Raw genomic sequence first — 16,381 nt, 5'->3', positions numbered from 1 at the left:
ATCAGAGGAGCAGGAAGGCTGACGTTTCGGGCCTAGACCCTTCTTCCGAAACGTCAGCCTTCCTGTTCCTCTGATGCTGCTTGGCCTGCTGTGTTCATCCAGCTCTACACCTTGTTATCTCAGATTCTCCAGCATCTGCAGTTCCTACTATCCCTGGATTGAGCAGACTGCTTTGAGGAAACGAGAGGCTGCCCCGTATCCTGCGGAGCTGTGAGGATGACAATGTGGACCATGGCCAGGATGGCCCTCCTCCTTCCCGCCTGACCCGTTACCCTGGGTTACAGCCCCGCCTAGTTACACACTTTGTCCAATAGGGACGCGTGTTAGTGCGGCCCCAGGGCCATTGACGGCCCGCGTTGTTGGTGGGTGGCAGAGCGGGAGTTCCGAGGCCTAGCGGGAGCTTGAGCCGCGATGCCCGAGTATTTGCAGGATCCGTCGGTGCTGACCAAAGAGCGGCTGAAGAGTGAGCTGATCGCCCACAGCGTGCAGCTGCCGCTCGGGGACCAGCGCAAAGATGTCTACGTCCAGCTTTACCTCCAGCACCTGACGGCGCGGAACAGTGGCCGCGGCACGGACTTCTCCAGCGATGAGGAGGCGGACAGCGGACTGGGGGCAACCCGAGGCCGGGGCCGAGCAGGCAGGGTGAGGAAGGCAGGGAGTGGGTGGCCTGGGACATTAGTAAACCCTCCGTCCCTTTCTCCCCGAGTTCCCGCTCAATGTTTATGAATGCTCCATCAGAATCAGAAAGTGGCGCCAATTTAATCAACTTCCGTTCATGTATGAAAACCAAAAAAAAACTCCACAGGCGAAACTCTTCAAACATAAACGGAAAGTGATGGAGAAACTCTGCATAGAATTTTCGTTAGAATCCCAGCAGTGTGGAAGCAGGCCATTTGGCCCCTCAAGTCCACACCGACCCTCTGAAGAGCATCCCACTCTATGCCCTCTCCCTGCATTTCCCACCGTAGACACTATTGGCAGTTTAACATAGCGAATCCACCTAGCCTGCACATCTCCGCATCGCGGAGAGAAATAATGTTAGCATTTGCTGTCCATATCAGGACTGATCTTTCGAAGGAATACATTGTCACAAGTTCTGAATCCAGTTCTGAAAAAGTCAATGTTAACTCAGTTCCTCTCTCCACAGATACCGCCAGACCTGCTGAGTTTCTTCAACATTCTTTTTATTCCATAATTCCAGTATCTTCGGTATTTTGTTTTTATTCACACAGGTTCAGCTGATCTTTTGTTTAACTTGCATTTCCCGTTTTGCTGTTCAGAAGCACACATACCAACAACAGTCTGTCCCGCTTCTCATTGGGGCACATTGACTGCAATTATCACCAACCGTGACCCAATAACTGACCCAAGCGGTGAAATCCCAGATTTCACCCATCCATGGAAAACATGGACAATCCTTGTCAGCTTGAGGACAGCCACGGGGAAATGTCGCCATTAGTTCCACAAGTGGAACATGAGGAACTATCTGTCATTCAGCCTGACACCCCAACATTATTGAATGCCACTCCACTATTATTCAGCTAGTTAGGACTAGCTAGGTCCTCTCCTGGTTCCATTCATATTTTTCGCCGTACCCAGAGCATATTTTTCCGTTGTTTCACTTCCCATTCCCATGCGACCATCTCTCATTATGTCCTGCCCGTCCATCATTTTTGTGCTCATCTCTATTGGCTTCTGGCCTTCATATAGTCATAATGATGTCAAAATTCTCATCCTTGTATTCAAGTCCTTTATGGCCTCTCTCTCACATTTTAGTTATGATTTCTGTGGAGACTGATAACTTTTTAAAAGAAAGGATACCTACAGAAGGAAAACTGCTGGGCAACTTTCACTGGAGTACACTGACTAAAGTTGACAGAATTTAAACATTAACGAATGAAGAATATTTCAAGTTAAAGGATGGATTACATTTTTAATAGTTGATGCTTCAAAGATAAGCCAAACTTAGTTATAAGCATTCATGACTTCCCACACATTTGACAATTATGTCATCTTCATACGTCTTACAGAGGTAAGAATAAAAGAAGACCGTTCAGCCAATTGAGTTTGCTTATCCATCTAGGGCGATCATGGCTGATCTCATAATTCTCAACTTCACTCTCCTGTCATTTTCCCCATTACCCTTGATTCCCTTACTGAATAAAAATTCAATAATGTGAGCTTTTGAATATTAACGACCCAGCCTCTGCACCTTTCTGCGGTAAAGAATTCATGGCTTGAGTTCCCTTTGAGGAAAAACCCTCCCTGTATTTGTCTTAAATGGGTGACATCTGACTCCAAGATTATGCCCTCTGACTATAGACTGTCCCACATGGGGAAACAACTTCTCTGTACCTACCCTATCAAGCCCATAAGAATCTTGTATGTTTCAATAAGGTCTCTCCTCATTCTTCTAAACTCCAATGAGCATGAACCCAGCTGACTTACCCTCTCCTCATGAGAAACTCTCTCCATGCCCAAGTCCGACCTGGTGAACTTTACCTGGACTGTTTCCATTGCCAGTATATCTAAGGATAAGGAGCTCAAAATTCTTCATAGAGTTCTAGCTGTTTGAGTTGTAAGGATAGGCTGGGACTTTTTCCCCTGGAGTGTCGGAGGCTAAGGGATGACCTTATAAAGATTTGTAAAAACGTGAGGGGCATAGATAAGGTGGATAGGAAAGATCTTTTCCCCGGTTAGGCAAGTCCAAAACTACAGGGCATATGTTTAAGGTGAAAGATTTAAGCGAGACCTGAGGGGCAACTTTTTCACATTGGATGGCGCATGAGTGGAATGAGCTGCCATAGGAAGTGGTAGTGCTGGGTACAATTACAACTTTTAAAAGACATTTAGACAGGTACATGGATAGGAAGGGTTTAGAGGGATATGGGCCAAACACAAGCAAATGGTACTAGTTCAGTTCAGGAAACCTGGTTGGCATGGATGAGTTGGACGATAAGGTCTGTTTCCATGCTGTATAACTCTATGAACTGTGGTGTGACTGGTAACTTGTAAAGTTTTCACAATACTTCCAAATTTTTATACTTCATTTCCTTTGAAATAAAGTCCAAAATTCATTTGCCTTCTTTATTACTGGTTGAACTGGATGCTAGCTTATTCTGATTCATTCATTAAGACACAACCAATCCTGCTGTTCCCCAAGTTTTTGCAGTCTTTCCCCATTTAAATAATATTCAGCTCTTCTTCCTGCCATCCACATTTCCTTATATTCCTTCTGCCAAGTTTTTGCCCACTCATCTCACCTGTCTGTATCCTTCTGCCACGTTGTGTTATCCTCACCACTCCTCGTCTGTTATTTATCATCCACAAAACATGGCAAATAGTACATTCACTCCATCATCAGCATATGTTATAAATAGTTACGGTCCCAGCACTGATCTCTGTGGCACTTCAGTAGTTACAGGTTGCCATATGAAAATTTCCCCTTTACCCCAACTCTATCTTCTTTTAAGTTAGCCAGTCTTCTATCTCGTCTTCTTTCTAACTCAGCCTTGGTATTTAAGATCTCTCCCTGCCCACTCAATAGATTTGGCTATCGAGTCACTTTCATTGGCAGTTAGATTTTGTCTACATACGTGGGATATGGTTGACCCTGTCAGGTGCATGTCTATAGAGCCTCTCTTCTTTTCTTGTGTTATGACAATCCCAATCTTCTTTTTCTTTTAAATTGTTTATGACTATTTCTGTGCATGTGAAGCACAATTACTGTGTTGTGTCTGTTTGTAAGGCATCCACTCAAATCAATGCCCATCTCTAAAACTGTCCCCTTGTCTGTGCCTCTAAGTATATTTCTATTGACTAACACTAGGTTAAAGCCAGTTCTTAATAGGTGTTGTTATTCAGTTGCAATCCTAGTTTCACTGTTTATCTCATTTCTTAATGGTAAACTTCAACTGAATTTGAATCTAGTAGCTGTAACCAACTGGTAGAGCTGATGAATAGTATGTTGGAGCTTTGAGAATTTTAGTAGATAAGAAATGGGAGCAGGGATAAGTCATACAATCCTTTTCCATCATTCCATTAGATCAAAGCACAACATCAAGCTCAATTCTACTTTCCCACTTTTGTTTTTTAGCTGGATCACATTTAGAAATATGGTCACTTCAGATGCAGATTGTAACTCTTTCCAGGGGAATGGCTGGACTATTGTTGGATGTACTCCACTGTGTCTCTGACAGAAGTCCAAGACCAGATGTCATAATCAGGTTTTAGAATGTTACTTCCTAGTTTGAAGTTTTGCTGTGACTTGCTAAAATTTTTACAGTTGTTGATTCTGCTAAATTACCTTCAAACTGCATTGATGAATGTTACTAACAAATTCATTGCAAGGATATTTTGCCTTGAAGCTGCTTTGAATAAAAAATTATAACTTGCCAGTGGAAGCCAACGCTCACTATCTTTCCTGTTTGTAGATCGGAAATTGGATTTTTTTTTGCCAGTTGTCTTTCAGTAATTTCCTACTCTTTGCAACAAATGTATAACTCCTAATCCGGGGGCAGGGAAGTACTCAAAGGCTTCAAATTATTAAATAATTGTCCTCGGCCATAAACAGCTACATTTCTCCCTTCGACCATCACCTGAGTGTCCCAATAAGCAATTATTCAGCTACCTCGTTTGTTTCTCTTGACTCAAATTATAAGTGTGACAGCAAAATCTGGATCAAAACTCTATTTTTCAAAGAGGTAGACTATCAGATTGTCTAGCAATAAAGAATTACAGTCATTTTAACACCTGTTTTATCTTTATTGCCTGCTGAAGGTGAAAAAAGGAAACAGATTTGGGGGAGTTTTAAAATTCAGAGTAAATGAACTATTTTTCATTCATTCACAAGACATAGGTTTCGCTGGCTTGCAAGCATTTCTTGCCCGTCCCTAGTTGCCCTTGTGAAGGAGGTGATGTGCTGCCTTCTTGAACTGTTGCAGTTCACGAGCTGTAAGTAACCATACAGTGCCCTGAGAGGGAGGGAATTCCAGGATTTGACCAGCAACAGTGAAGGAACAGCAATATATTTCCAGGTCAGGGTGGTGAGTGGCTTGGAGGGGTCTTGCAGGTGGTGGTGTTCTCATGTGTCTGCTGCTTCTAGATGGAAATGGTGCCTAAGGATCTTCTGGTGAATTTCCACGGAGCATCTTGTAGATAGTAACACTGCTGCTACTGAGTGTCAGTGGTGGAGTGAGTGGATGCTTGTGGATGTGGTGCCAATGAAGTGGGCTGTTTTTGTCCTAGATGGTGTCAAGCTTCTTAAGTGTTGATGGAACTGCACCCACCCATGCAAGTGGGGAGTATTAAAACGCACACTGACTTGTGCCTTGTAAATAATGGGGAGTCAGAAAGTAAGCTACTCTCTGCAGTATCCCTAGCCTCTGACCTGCTCATGGACCCTCTGTGTTCATGTAATGCGACCAGTTTAGTTTCTGGTCACTGGTAACCCCCAGGATATTGATAGAGGGGATTGATGATGGTAACACCAATGAATATTAAGAATCGGTGATTAGATTGTCTCTTATTGGAGATGGGCATTGCCTAGCTTTTATGTGGTGCAAATGTTACTTGCCATTTGTCAGCTCAAGCCTTGAGTACTGACCAGATCTTGTTACATTTGAAAATTGACTGCTTCAGGGTCTGAAGAGTCAACGAATGGTCCTGAACAATGTGCAATCATCACGCATATCGCCACTCCCCACCTTTTGATGGAGGGAAGGTCATTGGAACACTTGAAGGTGGTTGGGCCTAGGACACTACCCTAAAGAACTCCTGCAGAGATGACCTGGAGCTGAGATGACTTACCCCAACCGTCTTCCTTGCTGCAAGGTATGACTCCAACGAGAAGACGTTTTGTCCACTGATGCCTATTGATTCCAGTTTTGCTAGGGTTCCTTGGTTAAATGCAGCCTTGATGTCAAGGGGTGTCACTCTTGCCTCATCTTTGGAATTCAGCATTTTTGTCCATGTTTGAACCAAGGCTGTATTGAGGTCAGAAGCTTAGTGGCTCTGATGGTACTCAAACTGGGTGTCAGTGAGCAGGTGCTGCTGGATAGCTCTGTTGGTCACATCTTCCATAACTTTAGTTATGATCAAGAGTAGGCTGATGGGGGATGATTGACTGGGTTGGATTTGTCCTGTTTTTGTGCACAGGCCATACCTTGGTAATTTTCCATGTTGGGTAGATGCCAGTGTTGTAACTATACTGGAACAGCTTGGCTAGGGGTGCAGCAAGTTATGGAACACAAATCTTCGGTACTATTGCCGGAATGTTATCAGGGCCCATTTATTTGCAGTATCCAGTGCCTCCAATCTTTTCTTGACGTCACATGGAGTGAATCAAATTGGCTGAAGACTGGTATCTATGATGTTGGGAACCGCTGGAGGAAGTCAAGATGAATCATCCACTTGGCACTTGTGTTTAAAGGTTGTTGTGAGTGCTGCAGCCTTACCTTTTGCACCGCTTTATTGGGCTCTTCCAGCAGTGAGGATGGGGGTATTTATGGAGCTGCTCCTCTTCCAGTGATTTGATTAATAAAACACCACCATTCATGACTGGATGTGAATGGACTGGAGAGCTTAGATCTGATCTGTTGGTTGCAGGATCATTTTGCTTTTTCTGTCACTTTCTGCTTATGCTGTTACACCTCACTTTTCCGTATGCTGGTGCTGCTCTTGGCATGCTCTCCTGCATTCTCCATTGAACCGCAGTTGATCCTCTGGCTTAATGCTAATGGTTGAGTGGAGGAAATGCCAGGCCATGAGGTTACAGTTTGTGTTGGGATACAATTCTGCTGCAGTTGATAGCCCACAGCACTTCATGGATGCCCATTGAGTTGCTAGACCAGTTTGAAGGTTGTCCCATTTAGCAAGGTGATAGTGCTAAACAACACCTTGGAGATTATTCTCAATGTGAAGGTGGAACCTCGTCTCCACAAGGACTGTGCATTGATCAATTTTACTGATACTGTCTTGGACAGATGAATCTGCAGCTGGCAGATTGGTAATTTTTTTCCCTCTCATTGGTTCCCTAGCCACCTGCCACAGACTCTGTCTACCAGCTGTGTCCTTTAGAACCCGATCAGCTTGATCATGCGTGCTGCTGTCAAATTGCTCTTGGTGTCGACATTGAAACCCCCCACTCAGAGTACATTTTGCACACATGCCACCCTCAGTGCTTCCTCCAAGTACTGTTCAACCTGGAGGAGAATTGATTCATCAGCCGAGTGAATACAATACTGGTAATCAGCAGAAGGTTTCCTTTCCCATGTTTAACCTGAAGCTATGAACCTTAATGGGTCTGGAGTCTTTGTTGAGGACTCTCAGGGACTCCCTCCCGACGATATACTTCTGTGCCACCACCTCTGCCAGGTCTGTCCTGCTTGTGGGACAGGACATATCCAGGGATGGTAATTGTCTGTTATGTCTCCATGAGTATGACTGTATCAGGCTGTTGCTTGATTAGTCTGTGATGCAAGTAAGGAGGACTTTGCAGGGTTCACAGGGCCATCGTCTAGGTCGATGCCAGGTCGTCCGTCTGGTTCCATATCTTTGTTGAGACTTTGTAGCAATTGCTATGACTGAGTGGCTTGCTCGACAATTTCAGAGGGCAAATAAGAGTCAGCCACATTGCTGTGGGCCTGGAGTTATAGGTAGGCACGACCAGGTGAGGATGGTAGATTTCTTTCTCTGAAGGACTTTAGTGAACTCGATGGGTTTTTACTGACGTTCGACAATAGTTTCATGATCATCAGTAGATTCTTAATTGCAGACTTTTTTGATTGAATTCAAATTCCACTAAATTCAAACCCAGGTCCCCAGACCATTAGCCAAGTTTCACGATTAATAGTCAAGCAATAATCTTATTAGGCCATTGTCTCCCCATGCGCAGTGTAAGGATCAAGTATTTCTCCTGGTGCTTGTTATTCGCGCTTATGTTATTCTGTTATGCTCCTTGTTGAATTAACGCTGCTTGTCCTCTCAGCCACTAATAATTCTAACCACGCATTCATATCCATTACATGCACAGGTGTAGTGTCAGGGTTCTGTACTTAATGCTTGTGGGGTTGCATGCTTGATGCTACTTTGTTTTTATTAATTACCCATGAACGGCTCTAGCAATATTTCCTTTTAGAGTCGAACTATCCTTTACAGAGATTATCATGGAGAATGAGGAAATGACTTTGAATGATTGTTTTGTTTGTCTTCACAATACAACACACAGGTTAGATATCAGGAATCAAGTTTTGCCTCAACACTAACAGCTGCGAAATTTAAGGTAATATAAGCAGATTTTAAAAATCTCAAAGGCCTAAAATTAGACAAATCCCTAGAATCTGATGGTCCACAACCTGAAATTCTGAAAGTGATAGCTGAAGCAAAAATGCGTACTCCTAGGTATGAATTTAGAAAATTCCCTTTATTCTAGAAAAGTCTGAGCAGATTGGAAGTTAACAAATGTAACACTGCTATTCAGGAAAGGAGGGAGAGAATAAATTGAACTACAGGCCAGTTATCTTGACTCACATGGGGAAAGTGCTGGAATCAATTATTAATGAATTCTTAATTTACTTGATCTAATTATACTCTGAATTTCTAAGTCAACATGTTTTTGCAAAGAGTAATTCTGTTTGACAAATTCGAATTTTATTTTCGAGGATATAAATAGTAGGGTCGATAACAGGGAACTAGTAAATGTAGTATACTTGGATTTCCAAAAGGCACATCATAAGATGCTAGACGAAAGATTAATTTACAAGATGAAGATTCCTGGAGTTGGGAAATGATATAGTTAGAGAATTGGTTAAGTGACAGAAAGCAGAGGTGAGAGACATATAGGACTTTTTCAGCTTGTCAGGCTGTGGAGTTTTGCAAGGATCTGTGCTGGGGCTTCATGTATTTACAAACTATTTTAATGACTTTGATGAGAAAACAGGGTAATGTAAACTTTTTGATGCAAAGCTAGGTGGGAATGTGAGCTGTTAGGAGGACTGAGGCTGCAGACAGATATTGATGGGTAATCAATCATGTGATCTCTCCCCCCACCCTGCCCAGCTCCAGTCTCCTCTCCTCCAAGGAAAACAGCCCCAGTCAATCCAATTTCTCTTCATAACTAAAACTGTCCGGCCCAGGCAACATCCTGGTAAATTTCCTCTGCATCCTCTCCAATGCAATCACATCCTTCCTATAAGGTGGATTCCAGAACTGTAAGCAATACTCTAGCTGTAGCCCAACCAGTGTTTTAGATATTTTTAATCAGTCTGTTCAGGAGTGTTTTAACACATCTCTGAAGCAGGTGAAACTTTAACCCAGGCAGTCTGACTCAGAGGTAGGGACACTACCTCTGTGCCATTTTATACTGTTCCAGCATCATCTTCCTGCTCTTAAATTCTATCCTTCAGCTACTAAAGGCAGGTATCCCATCTGCCTTCTGAGCCACTTTATCTCCCTGTCCTGATACCTTTAGGGAACTGATGGACAGGTAACACCCATTCGCAAGGTCTTACTGTTCATCTTGAATTCCATTTGCCACTGATCAGCCCATCTATATCTGCAATTTACGACCTTGTCAAAAGCTTTCCTGAAGCCCAAGTTGGATATGTCAAATGCATTACCCTCATCTACACCTGGTTCCCTCATCGAAAAATTCAATCAAGTTGGTTTAATATGAACTAAATGGTCCAATTTTAAAGGGAATGCAGAAACAGAGGCTTGTCCGTGTATATCAACAAATTTCTGGAAATGACTTAAGGAAAATGGTGTTGCAAAAAATATAAAGCTGAAAGGAAAGACAGGAACTACAGGGGTACAATTCTATTGGGGGTCCAACAGCAGAGAGGTTTGGATGTATATGGATATAGATCATTGAAAGTGGCAGGACAGGTAGAGAGCACAGTTAATGAAACATACAGTGTCTTAAGCTTTAATAATCGTGACCAAGAGTACAGGTGCAGGGAAGTGATGTTGAACTTGTTAGACCTCAGTTGGAGTATTGTGTATGGTTTTGGGTGCCACATTACAGAAAGGATGCAAATACATTGGAAAGAGTGCAGAAGAGGTTTACAAAATGGTTCTAGTGATGAGGAATTTCATTATGAGGATAGGTTGAAGAAGTTGGGACTGTTCGCCTTGGAGAAGATCTGATAGATGCTTTCAAAATCAAGAATGGGCTGGATAGTGTAGATGGGGAGAAATTTCCCACTTGTAAGGGGAATAAGAGGGTATAATTTTATTTTGATGATTCTTTAAAACACCACAGAAATAGTGTCATAGTCATACAGCCTACCATCTCACCAGCATCCACATCCAGAAGATCATCAGATGCCATTTCCGTCACCTCCAGCGAGATGCCACCACCAGACACACATTCCCCTCCCCTCCCTTGTCTGCCTTCTGCAGGGACCATTCCCTCTGGGCCACCGTGGTCCGCATGTCCTTCACCCCCAACACCCACCCCACGGCTGTAAGGCACCTTCCCCTATAACTGGTGAAGGTGCAACACCTGCCCATTTACTTCCTCCCTCCCCAGTATCCAAGGGCCCAAACATACCTTCCAGGTGAAGCCCAACACTTCACCTGCACTTCCCAGAATCTAGTCTACTGCATTTGCTGCTCACAATGTGGTCTCCTGTACGTTGGGGAAACGAAGCGCAGACTGGGTGACCACTTTGCAGAACATCTAGGGTCTGCTTGCAAAAAAGACCCTGAGCTACCTTTTGCCTGCCACTTCCAACACACCACCCTGCTCCCTAGCCAACATCTCTGTCTCTGGCTTGCTGAAGTGTTCCAGTGAAGCTCAATGCAAGCTGTAAGGACAACACCTCATTTTCCGCTTGGGGACCCTGCAGCCCTCTGGACTCAATATCGAGTTCAATAATTTTAGGGCCTAAACTCTCCCATGTCCTAGCCCCCTACCCCACACACCTTGTTATCACATAGCCTGCCACCTGTTGTTAGTCATTCCCAGTCCCCATTAACAACTATTTACCCTCCCAGCCAGATCATTATCAACTCCTTTGTCTGTCCAACAGTTCTTCTCTGTCTTTAGGCTCTATCGTATCATTTACCCCCCACCCCACCCCTCTCTATTTTCTGCATGTAAACTGACGTTTTCCCAGCTACCATCAGTTCTGAGGAAGGGTCACCAGACCAAAATCGTTAACTCTGATTTTTTTTTTCTTCACAGATGCTGCCAGACCTGCTGAGCTTTTCCAGCAACTTCTGTTTTTTGTTCCAAATTGACTATTGCCCGAGAGCAGAAATTCCTCCTAATCTCTGTCTTAAATGAGCAACCCCTTATTCTGAGGTTTTAGTTAGAAATCTGCAGGTTGTGTGAGAAAGATAAGGCTGTCAGCTTTGTGAAGAAGTTCATATTGGCAGATTTGGAAAGGACTCCTCAAACTCTCTCCATGGCACCACAGGAAAGAACCTGAAAGGAGGCAGTTAAGTAGAACCCTAAAGGGCTGAGACAGGGGGATAATTTCTGTAGACTTGAGTCTCTATGACAAATAATGTTGGGAATCTTGAGTGAAAGGTGAAAGATGTATATGGTGTGAAGAGAAACCAGAGTACACTATTAAAGTGATCTGCAAAAGAAGCAAAGATGAAGTGATGAAAAAATTTTTTCGCTCAGCAAGTACTTAGGATATGGAATGCACTGCCTAGAACTGTGGTTTTATTATTTAGATAAAAATATTGTGCAAGGGTATGGGAAAAATCAGACTGACTGCAATGAGTCAGTGCAGAAACAATGGGCCACATGGCCTCCTTTTGCGCCATAACACTTCTGAGATACACAGCGGGTTAGTCAGGATCTGTGGCGAGAACAATTAAGCCTAGGTTTTGGAGTTTCAAGAATGAACTTTTCCTGAAACATTAATGTTTAAAGAGCACATCTTGCAGTTTTATTCTCAAAGAAATAGTATTAAATGGATGGATGTTATGTTAAACTTTGCCTTAGCTGAAGTTCTATGTTCAGTTCTGGTCACCATGCTTTAGGAAGAATATAAAGTCTTGGAGAGAATGCAGAAGAGGGATACAAAATTAACAGAATCGATGAAAGATCTTCAGTTACATGAAGCGTTGTTGCTGTCCAGTCCAAAGATGTATTTGAAGGATTCTGATAGAATACATATGGAGAAGTTTCGGTGGACAGGAGGCTCATTACCACAGGACAGAGATTTAAGTTAGTTGACAAAATACCCGATGGAGAGAAGAGAAATATTTTTAAAATATTGAGTTGTTGTGATTTGGAACACACTGTCTAAGAGGCTGGTGGAAGCAGATTCATTTGTTTCCATCAGAAACAGCATAAATACCTGAAAAGAAGAAATAAACTGTTAAGCCATGGGGAAAAAGCAATACAGGATGTTGAATTTCTTAGAGACAGCATAGAAATGGTCAGGCCAAACGGCAGCCTTCTGGGCTGTGATTCTGTGTCTGTTCTTGCCAACGAAGTTAACTGACAACGAAACTTTATATTGTGCCATCAGACCCAGTGTCACGGTGAGAGCAATGCAGTTTTTCTATGATCTTCAGTGCTGAAGTTTAATTCTCTACCACTCTGATCAAAATGGTTGAGGGGGAGCGGGGAAGAAAACAGTCCAACTACCATCGACATTTTAAAAAAAGATGCATGACCTGAATGTTTCCATGTATATCAGTGCTTTATTTAACAGTGTCTATCTTATACAGAAAGCCACAAAAAAGACGGATAAAACCACTGTGGAAGAGAAAGAATTCATCGAGGTGTCTGATTTGTCAGATGAAGATTTAAAAGAGCAACTTATAAAATATGGATTTTCTGCAGGTCCTATTGTGGGTGAGTATTAATGTCAAACTACACTGCTATTACACGATGAAAGGCCCATGTTTCCTATACTTACGAAGGGGTTAAAGATGAGAAAGCCATCAATTAAACATAGTTCTCCAATCAGACAGTTGTTCATAGCACCATCCAGGTTTTTCAAGTTCTTCCGGAGCTTTCACTTCAGATACAATTAGAAGCCATTTCACTATATAAAACGGAGCAATTTGAATTCATGATCCCATCACCCTTCTCTAGCAGCTTATTTTCTTACATTTCTTGAAAGTTATTTCCATTATTTTCTTGATTATCAATATCACCATCTAGTAATACCATTCGGGTACCTCCCCATCAGTGTGAATAGCCTTTGTTCATAACTCTGGCTCCAGATTTCCGTTTAGATGAAAGTATCATTAACCAGTTCATGAATTGTGTCTTCCATTGACAGCTAATGTACACGTTTCCTCTTGAAAACTGCATGTTCAAATGTTGAATGTTACCTGTGAGGCTCCCTGTGATTATGAATGTGTTTTACGTGCCATTCCACTGATGTGACAATTACAGTCACAGAGGTCACTTTCAGACCAAAATAGCTTTGGTTGCAGCCCTTTAAGTGGCTCTTGAGTAGTATCAATTTGAACATGCCATTCCTCCTATGGTACTGCGTTCTTTTTTTTTTTTCTCAGCCAGGATCTTCAGTCTTCATATAAAAGCAAAATACTGTGAATGCTGGAAACCTGAAACAAAAACAGAGAACAAAAACAAAATTGCTGGAAATCTGAGGAAGGGTCACTGGACCCGAAATGTTAACTCTGTTTTTTCCTCCATAGATGCTGCCAGATCTGCTGAGCCTCTCCAGCAATTTTGTTTTTGTTACTGATTTACAGCATCCGCAGTTCTTTCGGTTTTTACAAAAACAGAGAATGCTGGAGAAACTCAGTAGCTCTGGCAGAATCTGAGGAGAGAAAAACATTTCGAGTCTAGTATGACTCTTCAGAACTGAAACATGAGACTTTTCAGTTCAGAAGTGTCATTGTTTTTCGGCATTCTTTTTTTCCCTTCTACTCTTCATACTTGCTTTGTGTGTCCATGCCACACCGTGTCCCATCATTTTTTGGAAAGCGGTTGTCACTGTTGTCGCAAAGAAGTTGTAAAGTAACTTCCTGTGTACCAAGTTCAGACCTGTTCATGTGTGAGATTCTCCCCTCCACGTACACATTATGTAACTAACAAACAGGAATTGTGAGACATTGTGGTGAAATTAATATCTTTATTGTAACAGTGCTTTTCAAAATCCTCCTTCTACCTTTATGTTATCTGCAATGTCTTCATCAGTTCATTTCTTTTGTCCGCTTATATCATTTCCATCCCATCAACCATCCATCCATTCTTAAACAAACTTGTGCATTCTATCACTTCACTATTCTTCCCCTCCCTCAGAAAGGTCTGTGAGCAGTGAAAAATTTTCCTTTTTTTTTGGCTTGTTGATGACTGTTTGGTAGTCCCACATATTTGCAAACGTTTGTGGGGGGAGCAGCAGAATGCTGGATTTGTACCATTTTGTTACACTGTGGCATTGAGTGTTAGTACTTCCTCAGTCTGAGGAATGAGTAACAATTCATTTAGGAGCACATTTTGTAATCTTGGGATGGTGCTGAATTTGAATCCTGAAATTTTTTTGCTAATCGGGAAAGCTGGAAATGCTTTATTGTTGGCATAAAAGCAGATTGTTTAATTCTACATAGCAAGAACCTGGCTGCTGCTCTTGGAATCTAGGTAAAGGAGATGGTTAAGAGCAACCTGATGGAAACAGCCTGTTTCCTTTAAGAGAAATAGTATTGGGAAGAAGACACTTTAATAGGACTAGTCTATAGGCTTCCTAACAGTAGCTGTTTAGTAGGGCTGAGAAATTTTATACCTAGATACCTTTTCTACCTAAGATGGCATGAAGGTCTGCAATGAGGGACTATATGGTTCTTTATTTTTCTAAGGTATTACTAAGAATCTGTACCTAGGTATCTTTGTACCTAAGATGGCGCCATAAGTGGCGACTTTGTAAACTTTTCACTGTACTCGTGTGAGTACACGTGACAATAAACCTAATTCCAATTCTGAAAATCTATAGGTAATGAGGACATGTAAGAAAGGCAGTACATTAATCGTGGATGACTTGAATCTTCATGTAGATTGGAATAGTGAGATTGGCAGAGGAAGCTATAAGGAAGAATATGGAATCTATTTGGAACATTTTCTAGAAAATGTGTTGAATCATTGAAAGAATGATTTATTGTCACATATATCTAGGGAGATACAGTGAAAATTATTCTGTAACCACAATCTGGTTCCATTTTGAGGTACAAAGAATAAAAAGAAAGTACCTAAGTAGAGTTCATCTTTATCATCTGGGGTCTCAAAAACAGCTCCAGGATTTGGCCCCTCCTCCCGGCCTTGTGCAGTCAGGAGCCCTCGCTCCAGGCACTGACACCACCTCAGTCAATGACCCGTGACCGAAAAGAATCCATATTCCAGGAATCCCTGCTCCAGCATCGCTGCAGCTAATGCCTTGCCACCATTCCATGACTCCACGCATCGGTCCTACAAAGCCAGGAGTCCTTGCTCCACCGTTGCTGTATCCGACACTCCGTTGACACCACTCCAGCCTCCCAGCAATGTCAGGAAGATGAAGAAAAGAAAAAGAAAAAAGACGAAAATGAGAGAGAAAAAATGCAGCTGGCCTGGAGTGGATGGGATCAGCCTGAGCACTGCCTAACGTGTCGACGCCATCATCTTGTTGTGGATCCAACCAGAGATCAGGCTGTTTTGGATTTGGTGATGTGTAATGAGGCAGGTTTGACAAATGATGTCAAAGCAAAAGATCCCCTAGAAAACAGTGACCATAGTATAGTATAATTTAGCATTCAGTTTGACAGGGAGGAACTTTGGTTGTAAACAAATGTGGTAACCCTAAATAAGGGTACTTGCAAAGTAATGAGGGCAGAGCAGGCTGCAGTGGGCTGGGGACGAAGTTGTGAGGAAGGGTCACCAGACCCAAAACGTTAACTCTGATTTCTCGTCACAGATGCTGGCAGACCTGCTGAGCTTTTCCAACAACTTTTGTTTTTGTGACTGGGAAAGGAGTTTAGCAAACAAGAGGGTTAAGGAAAAATGGAAATGTGCAAGATGATAGTTCATGGTTCACAGCTCAGACATCCTGATGAGAAAGAAATATTTTAGAAATGGAATATGCCTAGCATGATATGTTTTTAATTCAATTGTGAAGCATGGACGTCACTGGCTGGTCCAGCATTTATTGCCTGTCCCTAGTTGCCCTTCAGACTGTGGTGATGAGCTGCCATCTAGAACCGTTGCAGTCCATGTACTGTAGGTAGACCCTCAATGTCAGAAATTTAGTCCCAATGATATTAAAGGAACAACAATATAATTCCAAGTCAGAATGGTGAGTGGCATGAAGTGGAACTTGCAGGGTGGTGTTCCCATGTATCTACTGCCCTTGTCTTTCTAGATGGAAGTGGGTTTGGAATCATGATGAATTCCAGAAGTGCATCTTAAAGA

The 16,381-nt window shown here is 42.5% G+C and overlaps 1 protein-coding gene across 1 annotated transcript in view; it reads left to right on the top strand.

The window, feature by feature from the left end:
• The first annotated feature begins 336 nt into the window (after window positions 1-336).
• LOC109933445 (lamina-associated polypeptide 2, isoforms beta/delta/epsilon/gamma) overlaps window positions 337-16,381 on the top strand; it is a 29,760-nt gene continuing 13,715 nt past the window's right edge. The window contains exons 1-2 of the mRNA XM_048610386.1: window positions 337-642; window positions 12,697-12,823. Of these exons, the coding sequence (XP_048466343.1) occupies window positions 412-642; window positions 12,697-12,823 (358 nt within the window). The 5' untranslated portion in view covers window positions 337-411. The remainder of the gene's footprint in view (window positions 643-12,696; window positions 12,824-16,381) is intronic.

This window comes from Rhincodon typus, chromosome 22 (assembly GCF_021869965.1).
Source record: "Rhincodon typus isolate 14 chromosome 22, sRhiTyp1.1, whole genome shotgun sequence".
Classification (NCBI taxonomy): Eukaryota; Metazoa; Chordata; class Chondrichthyes; order Orectolobiformes; family Rhincodontidae; genus Rhincodon; species Rhincodon typus.
Note: the sequence above shows the minus strand (reverse complement) of the source record. Positions and strands in the feature narration are given on the sequence as shown.